Source organism: Phaethon aethereus, assembly GCF_964289735.1.
Source record: "Phaethon aethereus genome assembly, chromosome: W".
NCBI lineage: Eukaryota > Metazoa > Chordata > Aves > Phaethontiformes > Phaethontidae > Phaethon > Phaethon aethereus.
In genome coordinates, this window is record NC_138581.1 from 38173022 (window position 1) to 38188890 (window position 15869).

General features: G+C 46.9%; 1 protein-coding gene across 1 annotated transcript in view; it reads right to left on the minus strand.

Annotated features, from left to right (window-relative positions):
- Window positions 1-1357: 1357 nt before the first annotated feature.
- Window positions 1358-15869, minus strand: part of LOC309415054 (CDC42 small effector protein 2-like) — a gene marked incomplete at its 5' end in the record, with an annotated part of 75202 nt that continues 60690 nt past the window's right edge. The window contains one exon of the mRNA XM_082012445.1: window positions 1358-1558. Coding sequence (XP_081868571.1) covers window positions 1460-1558 — 99 coding nt within the window. The 3' untranslated portion in view covers window positions 1358-1459. The remainder of the gene's footprint in view (window positions 1559-15869) is intronic.

Genomic DNA, 15869 nt, shown 5'->3' on the forward strand with positions numbered 1-15869 from the left:
TCCTATGTTGCTCTTAGCAACTTCCATGGCCACTAAATATTTAATACACAGAAACTGCCAACTACTTAGAGAGGGCTACTAAAATTTTCAGCTAATATTGCACGCAGTCTGACATACTGCTACTGGAAATGACCATACAGCTTAAAATTAAGAAAAAATGTAAAAAGAAAGAAGCAGCCAAACACGATTCTTTTATTTTTTAAATAGACTAAAGCGCTTCCAAAATGCTTAGCTACTACACCAGTTTACAGTCTTCAGAACAACTCTTTCAAAATAAATATACTGAACATTTATAACAAATGCCTTATGAATGCAAGTTTTCTCTTTATTATTTCAAGACCAGTTGGATAAAACTTAAAATGAAGACCTAACTCTGAAGCAGATAAGATACAAGTGCTTTTTCAGAAACAGGCATGACACATGCCACAGCTAAATTTTTCACCAACAACAGTATCATCAGTCTGCAGTAAGCAATTTCATTTTTTTCTGGCACCAAACAGGCCACCATACAAATCATCTCCACAAAGCATGTGGTCATCTATTCTGCTGACTTTGTATGAAATAATAATTTGTGCTTGCAGAGCCCAGGCCTTTCAAAAATGGATATGAACAATGAGAGATTAAAAATATTAATGGAAACTTACTCATTTCTAAATTATCTGATTGGAGAAAATATTTAAAGAATAAAGAGTAACAGAATGCTGTGCATTAGGTATTGATGATGGAAGTTAAGGTTGGTGCTTTAATTTGCTTTAACAAACAGCTAAACTCGATCCTAAACAGCTCTACATCCATGGTACTGGTAGGAGACCAATGTGTGCATGTCACTGAAAGGCACAGTAGGACCAATCTCATAAATGGCATCATCAGAGCAGAACAGCAACTTTTCACTGGAGTAATCACAAAATGTGAACAATGAGCCATCACTTCTCTCATCATGAACACAAAGCAGTCACCAAGGCAAAAGAGGAAAGAAGATACAGGAACTCACATAAACCTGTAACACAGAAAACACACATTAAACTGAGTTTTGAACATTTTGATAGTGATGATTTTCCTATCATAAAATATTTACCACCACACATATTTTGCTTAATTAAATGGAACTGTTGCAAAAATGGTATCCTAATTATATCACAAAATGCTTCTGAAATTTGGTATACAACTACGTTCACTGGCAAAGATTTGCCTACAATGATATTTTGGACATAAAACAGGCTTAAGGACAGATTTGCAGTCAGGACTGAATTATTAATGTCTTGTTCATTACATAATAAAAATCAACATGCTCACATGATATTGAATGTTCTATCCAGAAATGCATTTTAAAATTGTGCATCATAAGGATGCAGCTGTTTATAGGGAGATAATTATGATATGTGGCAGGATGTTCTTCCTCACTACTCTACCAGTGCCTAAAAAGCAGACAGTAATACTTACTGGAAAGGTTTCCCCGAGGTTATCCTGCCTGAGTGTCTACAAGCTGCATCTGAACATTTGCAGATACGCCACCTCCATAGCCTCCCTTGGACTGCATTTGGTTCTGAATTGAGCTCACCTGGTGACAGAAGGGAAAGGGGGTCAGAGAAAACAAGGCAGGCAGGCGGAAGTGAACTATGGCATCTTCTTGCTTTTGGTTTTATTTTTTGTTTTGTTTTTCAAGTGCACTCTCACCATTAAAGCTACATTACTTTTGCATGAGGACATACGCAGAGTAGGCTTTCTGGAATTTTCACTTCTGCAGGCAGCTCAGCAGGAGAGATGGAAGAACTGGTGCTGATGCAGAAGTTTTTCCTCTGTCCCAAAGAAAACTGGATGATTCAGGCTTTCATTGAACTGCTTGATTAATCAAGAAAATTAATCAAATATTATTGATATCCAACTCCACTCTATCTGACAAGCTGTAATTTAGCTTGTTATGTGGAAAACATTCTTTGCCAAGTATGATAAATCAGTGAACTTAACACCATTACATTAAAAATGCAATAGTCAATTTATAAAATATCTGCATAGTAACTGAACTATATGGCCAATTTCAGAATATTTAAAATAGGGCTTTCTAAACAAAAAAGGAGCCCTTTTGGTGTGTGGAAGATTTTTTTGTTTGTTTTTTGTTTAAGAGCATGAACTTACTTTTCCTTGATACTATTCCTTTAATCAGTGTGGCATTTATTTTTTAAATCATACTCATTCTATCAACTTCTCTGAAACGATTTTATTTGAAGGCATTTTTAAGCTGATGCAAACAAATACATAAAACCCACCATCCACACCCCCCCGGCTTTCATTGTCTTTATCAATAAAAAGGAAAAGACTCCGTAGTTATTTTGTGCTTGTGCTGCATGAATCAAAATAATCATCTTCTAGTACCTGCAGGAAGACAGCTCCAGTCTTAAAGGTTTGGCCTTTTTCTCTTTACACATCAGAGTGTACATAACAAGTACACAATGAACACAAAGTACTTAAAGCTACATCTTCTAAAATTGCACTTGCAGTAAGAAGCCTATGTCTGCAGGGCACTGCTTGCAATTATTTCAGGTATGCTCCTTCATAGACACCTCAAAACACCACTAGAAAGCTGTATTAAAACAGTGTAGGAGAAATATATTCAAGTAGCTTGCATGATATTTTTCCTGACTGCAAAGACAAAAAAAAGCAGTGTCTTCTAAACAGACATCCATAGCAAAGCAAAGCACAGCACAGCACACAGAAACAATGTATCAGAAAAACTCCAGCATATTGTTTCTCACACCAGTGTGAAAGGAGCCTGTTTTAGGATCTTTGTCTTTGATGGCACAGTATATTGCAATGCTGAGCAAGAGACCTCTGAGGTTTTTTATATCCTTAAACAGCACAATGTAAAACTATCTTCTACTTTGGTGATTTATTCAAATAAGCAATACAGCTACAGTAAAGCAAAGTTATGTTCAAATTTTTCTTCATGGATAAGTGTTCGGATCCAATGCACTAGTGGGTCTGACACCAGAGACTACAAACACAATAAGGAAATGTGGAGGGAGTATATCGCTCCATGCATGAGGTAGGCTTTAAAAACTTTCACATTTCATCAAACTGATGATCACAGCATCTGCTCTTGGCCTTTGGAAGAAAAGACGTTTGAATGTAATCAGTAATTTAGTTTAAAACCATTACCCCTTGTCCTATCACTACAGGCCCTGCAAAAAAGCCTATCCCCATCTTTCTTAGAAGACCCCTTTAAGTATTGAAAGGCCACAATAAGGTCTACCCGGAGCCTTCTCTTCTCCAGGCTGAACAACCCCAACTCTCTAAGCCTGTCCTTATAGGAGAGATGTTCCAGCCCTCTGATAATTTTTGTGGCCCTCCTCTGGACCGCCTCCAACAGGTCCATGTCTTTCCTGCGCTGAGGGCTCCAGAGCTGGACACAGCACTCCAGGTGGGATCTCACCAGAGCAGAGGGACAGAATCACCTCCCTCGACCTGCTGGCCACGCTTCTTTGGATGCAGCCCAGGATACGGTTGGCCTTCTGGGCTGCGACTGCACATTGCTGGCTCATGCCCAGCTTTTCCTCCACCAGTACCCCCAAGTCCTTCTCGGCAGGGCTGCTCTCAATCCCTTCATCCCCCAGCCTGTACTGATACCAGGGGATGCCCCAACCCAGGTGCAGGACCCTGCACTTGGCCTTGATGAACCACAGGAGGTTCACACGGGCCAATTCCTCAAGTTTGTCCAGCTCCTTCTGGATGGCATCCCGTCCCTCAAGCGTGTCAGCTGCACCACTCAGCTTGGTGTCATCTGCAGACTTGCTGAGGGTGCACTCGATCCCATTGTCTATGTCACTGATGAAGATATTAAAGAGTATTTGTCCCAATACGGACCCCTGAGGGACACCACTCGTCACTGATCTCCATCTGGACATTGAACTGTTGACCACTACCTTCTGGGTGTGACCATCCAACCAATTCCTCATCCACCAAACAGTCCATCCATCAAATCCATCTCTCTCCAATTTAGAGAGAAGGATGGTGTGGGGGACCATGTCAAAGGCCTTACAGAAGTCCAGATAGATGACATCCATAGTTCTTCCCTTGTCCACTGATGTAGTCACTCCATTGTCGAAGGCCACTAGGTTGGTCAGGCAGTACCTGCCTTTGGTGAAGCCATACTGGCTGTCTCAAATCACCTCCCTGGCCTCCATGTGCCTTAGCATAGCTTCTAGGAGGATCTGTTCCATGGTCTTCCCAGGCACAGAGGTGAGGCTGACAGGTCGATAGTTCCCAGGGTCCTCCTTGCTACCCTTATTAAAAATGGGTGCAATGTTTCCCTTTTTCCAGCCACAGAATCATTATCACATAATCATTAAGGTTGGAAAAGACCTTTAAGATCATTAAGTCCAACCACCAACCCAACACCACCATGCCCACTGAACCATGTCCTGAAGTACCACATCTACAAGTTTCTTTAATACTTCCAGTGATGGTGACTCCACCACCTCCCTGGGCAGCCTGTTCCAATGCCTGACCACCCTCTCAGTGAAGAAATTTTTCCTAATATCCAATCTAAACCTCCCCTGGCACAACTTGAGGCCATTTCCTCTTGTCCTATCACTAGTTACTTGGGAGAAAAGACCAACACCCTCGTCGCCACAACCCCCTTTCAGGTAGTTGTAGAGAGCGATAAGGTCTCCTCTCAGCCTCCTCTTCTCCAGACTGAACAACCACAGTTCCCTCAGCCACTCCTCATAAGACTTGTGCTCCAGACCCCTCACCATCTTCGTTGCCCTTCTCTGGACACACTCCAGCACCTCAACATCCTTCTTGTAGTGAGGGGCCCAAAACTGAGCACAGTATTCGAGGTGCGGCCTCACCAGTGCCGAGTACAGGGGCACGATCACTTCCCTACTCCTGCTGGCCACCACACTATTTCTGATACAGGCCAGGATGCTGTTGGCCTTCTTGGCCACCTGGGCACACTGCTGGCTCATATTCAGCTGGGTGTCAGCCAGCACCCCCAGATCCTTTTCCACTTCTCCAGGAGAATGCTGTGGGAGACAGTGTCAAAGGCTTTACTAAAGTTCAGGTAGACAACATCCACAGCCTTTCCCTCATCCACTAGGCGGTCACCTGGTTATAGAAGGAGATCAGGTTGGGCAAGCAGGACCTGCCTTTCATGAACACATCCTGGCTGGGCCTGATCCCTTGGCTGTCCTGCACAGGACAGGGTGAAACGTAGCTAATGCACAATGAGTCTGTACCATGGCAATTCCCTAGGCAAGCCTAGATGTTCGCAACATCAGGGGAACTTGGTGTGCTGACCCTGGGAGAAATGGCATGGAGGGTGGAGCAGAGTGGAGACGTCGCAGCCACGCTCTGTGAACAAGGGAATTTAAAGGTACACAGTGTGTACATTAATAAGCTGAACATTCGACGCCCTGGGTCAATGACCTGTTAACATTGATGAAATGCTGTACTTGGAGTGAACTTTGCTTATTATAATATTGTCGTGGTTTAACCTCAGCTGGCAACTAAGCACCACGCAGCCTCTCACCCACTCCCCCTCCCGCAGTGGGACGGGGGAGAGAATTAGAAAAAAAACCCTCATGGGTTGAGATAAACACAGTTTAATAGGACAGAAAGAGAGAAAGAAACAACAATGATAACAACAATGATAATACCAACAAAGGAATGTACAAGAACAAGTGATGCCCAATACAGCAATTGCTCACCACCCGGCGATTGATAGCCAGTCCCCGAGCAGCAATTTCCGCCCCCCAGGTAACTCCAGTTTATGTACTGGGCATGACGTCGTATGGTAGGGAATATCTCTTTGGCCAGTCTGGGTCAGCTGTCCCGGCTGTGTCCCCTCCCAGCTCCCCGTGCACCCCCAGCCTGCTCACTGGCAGGCCAGCACAAGAAGCTGGACTGTCCTTGACGGCTCAGCAGCAACCCAAAACATCAGCACATTATCAACAGTTCCTCATCCCAAATCCAAAACACAGTCTCACACTAGCTTCTGTGAGGAAAACCAGCTCTATCCTGGCTGAAACCAGGACAGTATCCACCCCTTATTCCATACCATCTACGTCATGCCCAGGTTCTATACTTTTCAATACATTCCAATTATTCATTATTACTCTTCCTGTCTTTTAATATATACACACAGATATCACTCTCTTAGTCCATGGGCCATCACTTTAAAATGTCTGTGTAGTTCATTCAGTCCATGACTCTGGGCTTCATCCATCATAGCAGTCTCTCAGGGCAGGGGAGATGGTATGTGGTGTTGGATTGTCATCTGGCACGGTCCATGTCCATGATCTGCAGGTCGAAGATGTCGATCTCGAGGGATTTGTTGGGCGCAAGCTGCTGAAGCCAGTTCTGGTTTCATCACTGCTGCACGTTGCTTGGTTTCAGTGAAGCTCATTCTTCATCAGTCTGGGTGATTCTTACTATAATACCATTGATATGGTAGATAGAATGTCATACTGAACAATTAACATAATACAATTCAAATCATTGACTGTTTTCACCCAAAATCAAGTCTCCTTGAGGTACACATCGGACTTCCCCATCCTTCCGCATTACCCACCAAGTGCACCCAGGTCCCTGGGCAAAGGCAATCCCACGAATGGGTTTGCCTTTTCCTAATGCAGGAGTAACCCAGACTGTCTTCCCCAGCATGTTTCTCACATGCACCACAGGGACTTTATCCCCTTCTACAGTACGTAGAAGTTTTGATTGGGCAGGGCCGGCTCTATTAGTAGATCCCCTAGTGTTGACTAACCAGGTGGCTTTGGCTAAATGTTTATCCCAATTTTTGAATGTCCCATCACCCATTGCTCTCAGGGTAGTCTTTAACAGTCCGTTGTATCGTTCAATTTTTCCGGAAGCTGGTGCATGATAGGGGATATGATACACCCACTCAATGCCGTGCTCTTTGGCCCAGGTGTCTATGAGGTTGTTTCGGAAATGAGTCCCATTGTCTGACTCAATTCTTTCGGGGGTGCCATGTCGCCATAAGACTTGCTTTTCAAGGCCCAGGATAGTGTTCCGGGCGGTGGCATGGGGCACAGGGTATGTTTCCAGCCATCCGGTGGTTGCTTCCACCATGGTAAGCACATAGCGCTTGCCTTGGCGAGTTTGTGGAAGTGTGATATAGTCAATCTGCCAGGCCTCCCCATATTTATATTTCAACCATCGTCCTCCATACCAGAGAGGCTTTAACCGCTTGGCTTGTTTGATCACAGCACACGTTTCACATTCATGGATAACCTGTGCAATAGCATCCATGGTCAGGTCCACCCCTCGATCCCGAGCCCATCTATATGTTGCATCTCTTCCCTGATGGCCTGAGGTGTCATGGGCCCACCGAGCTATAAATAATTCACCCTTATGTTGCCAGTCCAGATCCACCTGAGCCACTTCAATCTTAGCAGCCTGATCCACCTGATGGTTGTTTTGATGTTCTTCGGTGGCCCGACTCTTGGGTACGTGAGCATCTACGTGACGTACTTTTATGACGAGATTCTCTAGTCGGGCAGCAATATCTTGCCACAATTCAGCAGCCCAGATGGGCTTGCCTCTGCGCTGCCAGTTGCTCTGCTTCCATTGCTGCAGCCACCCCCATAGAGCATTTGCCACCATCCATGAGTCAGTATAAAGATAGAGTACTGGCCATTTTTCTCGTTCAGCAATATCTAAAGCCAGCTGGATGGCTTTCACCTCCGCAAACTGACTTGATTCACCTTGTCCTTCAGCCACTTCTGCAACTCGTCGTATAGGGCTCCATACAGCAGCTTTCCACCTTCGATGTTTGCCTACAATACGACAGGACCCATCAGTGAACAGGGCATATTGCCTTTCGTTCTCTGGCAGTTCATTATATGGTGGAGCCTCTTCAGCACGCGCCACCTCCTCTTCCGGTGTTATTCCAAAATCTTTGCCTTCTGGCCAGTCCATGATCACTTCCAAGATTCCCGGGCGATTAAGATTTCCTATTCGAGCCCGCTGTGTAATAAGCGCGACCCACTTACTCCACGTAGCATCAGTCGCATGATGCGTAGAGGGGACCCTCCCTTTGAACATCCAGCCCAGCACCGGCAGTCGGGGTGCCAGGAGGAGCTGTGCTTCAGTACCAACCACTTCTGAGGCAGCTCGAACTCCTTCGTATGCTGCCAATATCTCCTTTTCAGTTGGAGTATAGCGGGACTCAGATCCCCTATATCCTCGACTCCAAAACCCTAGAGGTCGACCTCGAGTCTCTCCTGGTGCCTTCTGCCAGAGACTCCAGGTAGGGCCATTCTCCCCGGCTGCCGTGTAGAGCACATTTTTAACATCTTGTCCTGCCCGGACTGGCCCGAGGGCTACGGCATGAACTATCTCCTGTTTGATTTGTTCGAAGGCTTGTCGTTGCTCAGGGCCCCATTTAAAATCGTTCTTCTTCCGGGTCACTTGATAAAGAGGGCTTACAATCAGACTGTAATCTGGAATATGCATTCTCCAGAAACCCACAACACCCAGAAATGCTTGTGTTTCTTTTTTGCTAGTTGGTGGAGACATAGCTGTTATTTTGTTGATCACATCCGTTGGGATCTGTCGACGTCCATCTTGCCATTTTATTCCTAAAAACTGGATCTCTTGTGCAGGTCCCTTGACTTTACTTTGTTTTATAGCAAAACCAGCTTTCAGAAGTACTTGAATTATTTTCTTCCCTTTCTTGAAAACTTCTTCTGCTGTGTTGCCCCATACGATGATGTCATCAATGTATTGCAGATGCTCTGGAGCTTCACCCTGTTCCAGTGCAGTTTGTATCAGCCCATGGCAAATGGTAGGGCTGTGTTTCCACCCCTGGGGAAGTCGATTCCAGGTGTATTGGACACCTCTCCAAGTGAAAGCAAACTGTGGCCTGCACTCTGCCGCCAAAGGGATCGAGAAAAACGCGTTAGCAATATCAATGGTGGCGTACCACTTGGCTGCCTTTGACTCCAGTTCATATTGAAGTTCTAGCATGTCCGGCACAGCAGCGCTCAGTGGCGGCGTGACTTCATTCAGGCCACGATAGTCTACTGTCAGTCTCCACTCTCCATTAGACTTTCGCACTGGCCATATGGGGCTGTTAAAGGGTAAGCGAGTCTTGCTGATCACTCCTTGGCTCTCCAGCCGACGAATCAGCTCATGGATGGGGATCAGGGAGTCTCTGTTGGTGCGATATTGCCGCCGGTGCACTGTTGTGGTAGCGATCGGCACCTGTTGTTCTTCGACCCTGAGCAACCCCACCACAGAAGGGTCCTCTGAGAGACCAGGCAAGGTGGACAGCTGTTTAATTTCTTCCGTCTCCAAGGCAGCTATACCAAAAGCCCACCGGTACCCTTTTGGGTCCTTGAAATACCCTCTGCTGAGGTAGTCTATGCCCAGGATGCACGGAGCATCCGGGCCAGTCACAATGGGGTGCTTCTGCCACTCATTCCCAGTTAGGCTCACTTCGGCCTCCAGTACAGTCAGCTGTTGGGATCCCCCTGTCACTCCAGAAATACAGATGGGCTCTGCCCCTATATGGCTTGATGGCATCAGGGTACATTGTGCACCGGTGTCCACTAAAGCCTTATATTCCTGTGGGTCTGATGTGCCAGGCCATCTAATCCACACAGTCCAATAAACTCGGTTGTCCCTCTCCTCCGCCTGGCTGGAGGCAGGGCCCCTCTAATCCTGCTCATAGTACTTGTTACCCACTTCTTGTAAATAGGAATCAGGAGTCCCTTCAAGAGGATCAGAGGTGAGATCAGCTCTTCTATTCTTTCTGGGAAGCTGCCCACTGGAAAGTGGAGCGACGATTTTCCTCGAGGAACCTGAACCCCCTTTTGTAATTGTTTTTCCTTGCAGCTCGCGTACTCGTGCTTCTAGGGTCGAGGTAGGTTTTCCATCCCACCTCCTCATGTCCTCTCCGTAGTCACGCAATTGAAACCACAGGGTGGCTCGTGGTGTGTATCCTCTATATCTTCTCTCTTGAACAGAAGAGCGCTTACTCCTAATGGCTGAGACACTGGTCCGTATGGGTGGAGGGTAGGGCATATCCTCTTTGAATTGCCGGATCTCTCGGAACAGTTTCTCTATAGCAGAGACGCAGGCCTGTAGGGAGGAAGAGAGACTTTCTTCGTATTGCCGGAGTTGGCCAGCCAATTCATCCACCGTTGGTCTCTCTCCGTCCTTCCAGGCCATTACTGCTTATGAGTTGGCATATGATGATGGTGCACTCCGTACAAATTTCCGCCACATAGGTTGCGTGCAATTGACTTCATCTGGATCTTTGGATGATTGTCCATTGTCCAAGTCACCATAAATCACTTCCAGCACCGCTAGCTCCCTCAGGTACTGGATACCTTTCTCCATGGTGGTCCACTTGCCTGGGTGATATAGAACATCTTCCTTGAAGGGATACCTTTCCTTCACACCCGACAGGAGTCGTCTCCAGAGGCTGAGGACTTGTGCACCTTTTCCAATTGCTTTGTCAATGCCCCCTTCCCTAGAAAGGGATCCCAGCTGCTTGGCTTCCCTACCCTCTAATTCCAGGCTACTGGCCCCATTATCCCAGCATCGGAGCAGCCAGGTGACAATGTGCTCACCTGGACGACGGCTGAAATCCTTTCGCATATCTCGCAATTCACTCAGGGATAGAGATCGGGTAGTTAACGTCTCTTTTATAAGTTCTTCCTCTTCCTCCTCTTCAAGTGATGACTCGCTCTCTTCCCTCTTCCGTGCTTGTGATGGCCCTGCTTCAGAGCACTCTGCCGCCTCACTCTCTTCCTCTGGCTCCTTCTTAGCAGAATCTTTCTCCTCCCTTAGTAAACGAGCTGACTTCCCCTTCCAAGATTTCTTCTTTTGTACAGGGGCAACTGATACTGGGATGGGCTGGTTCTCTGGTTCAGCTGCAACAGTCTGAGTAGCTACAGTGCCCGCCGTGGGGGTTGGAGTAGTCACAGTGCCTGTCGCAGGGGTTGGAGTAGTCACAGTGCCTGCCACATTGCCATCAGACCCAGAGAGCCTCTCTCCCCTTTGCATAGTGTTAAATAGGGTTCGGTAGGCATGGGCCAGGCCCCAGCACATGGCAATGATTTGTGTCTCCTTGGAGCTGCCAGGCTGACAGCATACTTCTTCCAGATATTCTGCTAGTTTATCAGGATTCTGCACTTGTTCGGGAGTGAAGCTCCAAAACACCGGAGGTGCCCACCGCCCCAGGCATTTGCCCATGCTGTTCCACACACCCTGCCATTCATAACTATCCAGCCTTGGGGCAGATCTCCGGGTGATATTCTTAAATTGCTTGCCAACCTTAGACAAAACCGAAACAATGTTCCCCAGAAGTAGCAATAGAGGTATTTTAACCAGCCAAGGGTGTTCAAAATACTGAAAAATTATTGTGATGAAGGAGGAAATGTTATGATAGAGGGTAGCAAATGTACCATTCTGCATTTCCTCCATAAAAAACCTTTCAGAGGCAGAAGTATAATTGCTAATCGTCTCCACAAAACTGTAGCCAAAATACAGTAACGGCTTTAGTACAGAGCTCAGATGATACCACATTAAGCTCAAGGTCAGTGCTCTAAAAACAAAATTCACAGGCGAGACATTACTAATCATTGCAGAGTACAGCAGCCCGCAGAAACCAACACCGATCCTTAACATGTACAGCAAAGACGAGAGCATGATGCAAATCAAATAAACTGATATTGTGACCTGCAACCGTTATTATCTCAAGCCTCGAGTCCCACGTTGGGCGCCAAAAAGGACTGTCGTGGTTTAGCCCCAGCTGGCAACTAAGCACCACGCAGCCGCTCGCTCACTCCCCCTCCCGCAGTGGGACAGGGGAGAGAATTAGGAAAAACCTCGTGGGTTGAGATAAACACGGTTTAATAGGACAGAAAGAAAGAAGGGAACAATAATGATAATACCAACAAAGGAATGTACAAGAACAAGTGAGGCCCAATACAGAAATTGCTCACCACCCCGTGATTGACAGCCCGTCCCCGAGCAGCGATTTCCGCCCCCCCGGCCAACTCCAGTTTATGTACTGGGCATGACGTCGTATGGTAGGGAATATCTCTTTGGCCAGTCTGGGTCAGCTGTCCCGGCTGTGTCCCCTCCCAGCTCCCCGTGCACCCCCAGCCTGCTCACTGGCAGGCCAGCACAAGAAGCTGGACTGTCCTTGACGGCTCAGCAGCAACCCAAAACATCAGCACATTATCAACAGTTCCTCATCCCAAATCCAAAACACAGTCTCACACTAGCTTCTGTGAGGAAAACCAGCTCTATCCTGGCTGAAACCAGGACACTCCAGAAACCCACAATGCCCAAAAATGCTTGTGTTTCTTCTTTGCTAGCTGGTGGAGACATAGCTGTTATTTTGTTGATCATATCCGTTGGGATCTGACGACGTTCATCTTGCCATTTTATTCCTAAAAACTGAATCTCTTGTGCAGGTCCTTTGACCTTACTTTGTTTTATGGCAAAACCAGCTTTCAGAAGGATTTGGATTATTTTCTTCCCTTTCTCGAAAACTTCTTCTGCTGTGTTGCCTCATACGATGATGTCATCAATGTATTGCAGATGCTCTGGAGCTTCACCCTGTTCCAGTGCAGTCTGTATCAGCCCATGGCAAATGGTAGGGCTGTGTTTCCACCCCTGGGGAAGTCGATTCCAGGTGTATTGGACACCTCTCCAAGTGAAAGCAAACTGTGGCCTGCACTCTGCCGCCAAAGGGATCGAGAAAAATGCATTAGCAATATCAATGGTGGCGTACCACTTGGCTGCCTTTGACTCCAGTTCATATTGAAGTTCCAGCATGTCCGGCACGGCAGCGCTCAGTGGCGGCGTGACTTCATTCAGGCCACGATAGTCTACTGTCAGTCTCCACTCTCCATTAGACTTTCGCACTGGCCATATGGGGCTGTTAAAGGGTGAGCGAGTCTTGCTGATCACTCCTTGGCTCTCCAGCCGACGAACCAGCTCATGGATGGGGATCAGGGAGTCTCTGTTGGTGCGATATTGCCGCCGGTGCACTGTTGTGGTAGCGATCGGCACCTGTTGTTCTTCAGCCCTCAGCAGCCCCACAACAGCAGGGTCCTCTGAGAGACCAGGCAAGGTGGACAGCTGTTTAATTTCTTCCGTCTCCAAGGCAGCTATACCAAAAGCCCACCGATACCCTTTTGGGACCTTGAAATACCCTCTCCTGAGGTAGTCTATGCCCAGGATGCACGGAGCCTCTGGGCCCGTCACAGTGGGGTGCTTCTGCCACTCCTTCCCAGTTAGGCTCACTTCGGCCTCCAGTACAGTCAGCTGTTGGGATCCCCCTGTCACTCTGGAAAAACAGATGGGTTCTGCCCCTATATGCCTTGATGGCATTATGGTACATTGTGCACCGGTGTCCACTAAAGCCTTATATTCCTGTGGGTCTGATGTGCCAGGCCGTCAAATCCACACAGTCCAATAAACTTGGCTGTCCCTCTCCTCCGCCTGGCTGGAGGCAGGGCCCCTCTAGTCCTGGTCATAGTATTTGTTACCCACTTCTTGTAAATCACAGAATCACAGAATCACAGAATCACTAAGGTTGGAAAGGACCTTCAAGATCATCAAGTCCAACCATTAATCCAGCGCCACCATGTTCCCTAAACCATGTCCTGAAGCGCCACATCTACACGTTTTTTGAACAATTCCAGAGATGGCGACTCCACCACATCCCTGGGCGGCCTGTTCCGATGTCTGACCACCCTCTCGGTGAAGAAATTTTTCCTAATATGCAATCAAAACCTCCCCTGGCGCAACTTGAGGCCATTTCCTCTCGTCATATCACTGGTTACTTGGGAGAAGAGACCACCGCCCTCGTCGCCACAACCCCCTTTCAGGTAGTTGCAGAGAGCGATGAGGTCTCCCCTCAGCCTCCTCTTCTCCAGACTGAACAACCCCAGTTCCCTCAGCCGCTCCTCATAAGACTTGTGCTCCAGACCCCTCACCAGCTTCGTGGCCCTTCTCTGTGTGAAATATGTTCATCTGATTCGTGTGATGAAGTGTAATCTTCTGTACTTTTATGGATTTCTCCTGCACCATAAAAAGGGGTATTTTACAGGAGAAAGTTAAACTACTTTGCTGGTATATCAGCTCAAACCAGTTTGACCACTGACCGCATAGTACTGTGTAAAGAAAGTGCATGCATAAGGTTTGGGGTCATCCTGGGGGCACGCCGAGGAAGATTCGAGAAGACTCTAGCAGGAGAAGAGGGCATGCACTGAAGAAGACACGCCTGTTCATTAATATGTATTAGAAGACACGCCTATTCATGAATATGTATTAACGGACAGGATATAAACCAGGAACAGGAACTGAACCGCGTGCGTCTTGGTGGAGCAGAGACTCCCAGCGCACCCAGCGCTGTTTGCTTGCCTCTATTCGCTTAATAAATTGTAAATTTGAATTGGAACCCTGTTTGGGACTAAATCATTTATAACAATTGGGGGCTCGTCCGGGAGGGTCTTGGTTCCTGAATTCTGACTTGATCTAGGAGGGGCGCCCCACCTTTTGGTGGCTCCTGATCGGGTCGGGTCGGGACTAACGCCATCCTGAACCTGAATAGGGGCAAGCAAAGAATTTGATTTTTTTGAGCTCCCTTGCCGGCTGCAGCAGTTTATTTTGCCTGTAATTCTGCGCGCGAAGATCCGAACGAAGACGACGGAGTCGTAAGTATTTAAGGTGTATACCGTTCGGTTGGATAGGATTCGGTTACCTGTGTGTGTAAGAGTGTGACTGAGACGGAACCTAGTTCCGAAGCTATTGTGGAGGTCTTCTAACCACGGTTCCAATCTCCCGCAAGGGACTTGGCCGGTGAAGGACCGAAGCGATTCTTATAGGATTCGTGGGTGGGTGATAGGTCCTAAACCCCCTGCAAGACACTCTTACTGGTAGCCAAGGGCTGTAGGAATTGCCACAGTAAAAATTCCTAGATGGGTCAGACGAAATCGAGAACCCAGGACCAGAAGAAAGGGAGCAAATTACTAAAAATACCTCCGGAGAGTCCATTAGGAATAATGATTGAAAATTGGAATGATAGGGGCCCCAGAAAAGGAAAAAGTAAATTAAAATTAGTTCAATATTGTATGGTAGAATGGCCAAAAGAACCTTTGAGACCACATGTCTTTTGGCCTGTTTTTGGATCTTTTGAAGACTGGGTCTGCCAGGCCTTAAATATATATGTTAATTCAAAGGAACCTTTTAGTCAGGAGGAAAGTGATTACGCAGGATTATGGGACAGAACTTTACGTTCTTTTCCAGCCTCAATACTTACATTAAAAACAGATGAAAAGTTTGAGGAAGAAGAAGAGGGGAAAAGTGAAAAGGAAAAAGATGATAAATGGGAGCCACTGGATAACCTACCGCCTCCATATTCTAATAATCCATTTTTGGCGGTGGCTCCCCCTCCGGTAGCCGTAGTACCTCTATTTGTACCACCGTTGCCCCTATCTCCACCACCAACAGCACCGGAATTAGATCCACCTCTGGCTGCATGTACGAGAAGTAGGACTGCTGTATCTGAGGGAGCTTCTCTATATCCCTTACGAGAAGTACCCCTCGGAGGCAATCAGGGAGGCATCGGGTTTGTGGCAGTCCCATTAAATACCACAGATGTAAGAAATTTCAAGAAAGAAATGGGGACCCTATTAGATGATCCCCTCGGAGTAGCTGAAAAATTGGACCAATTCCTAGGCCCCAATACTTATACCTGGGAAGAAATACAGTCCATTTTAGGGATCCTATTCACTGTTGAGGAAAGGGGAATGATTAGACAAGCTGGAATGAGAATTTGGGAAAGACAGAATCAGGCAGGACCCCCGGGAGATCAGAAATGG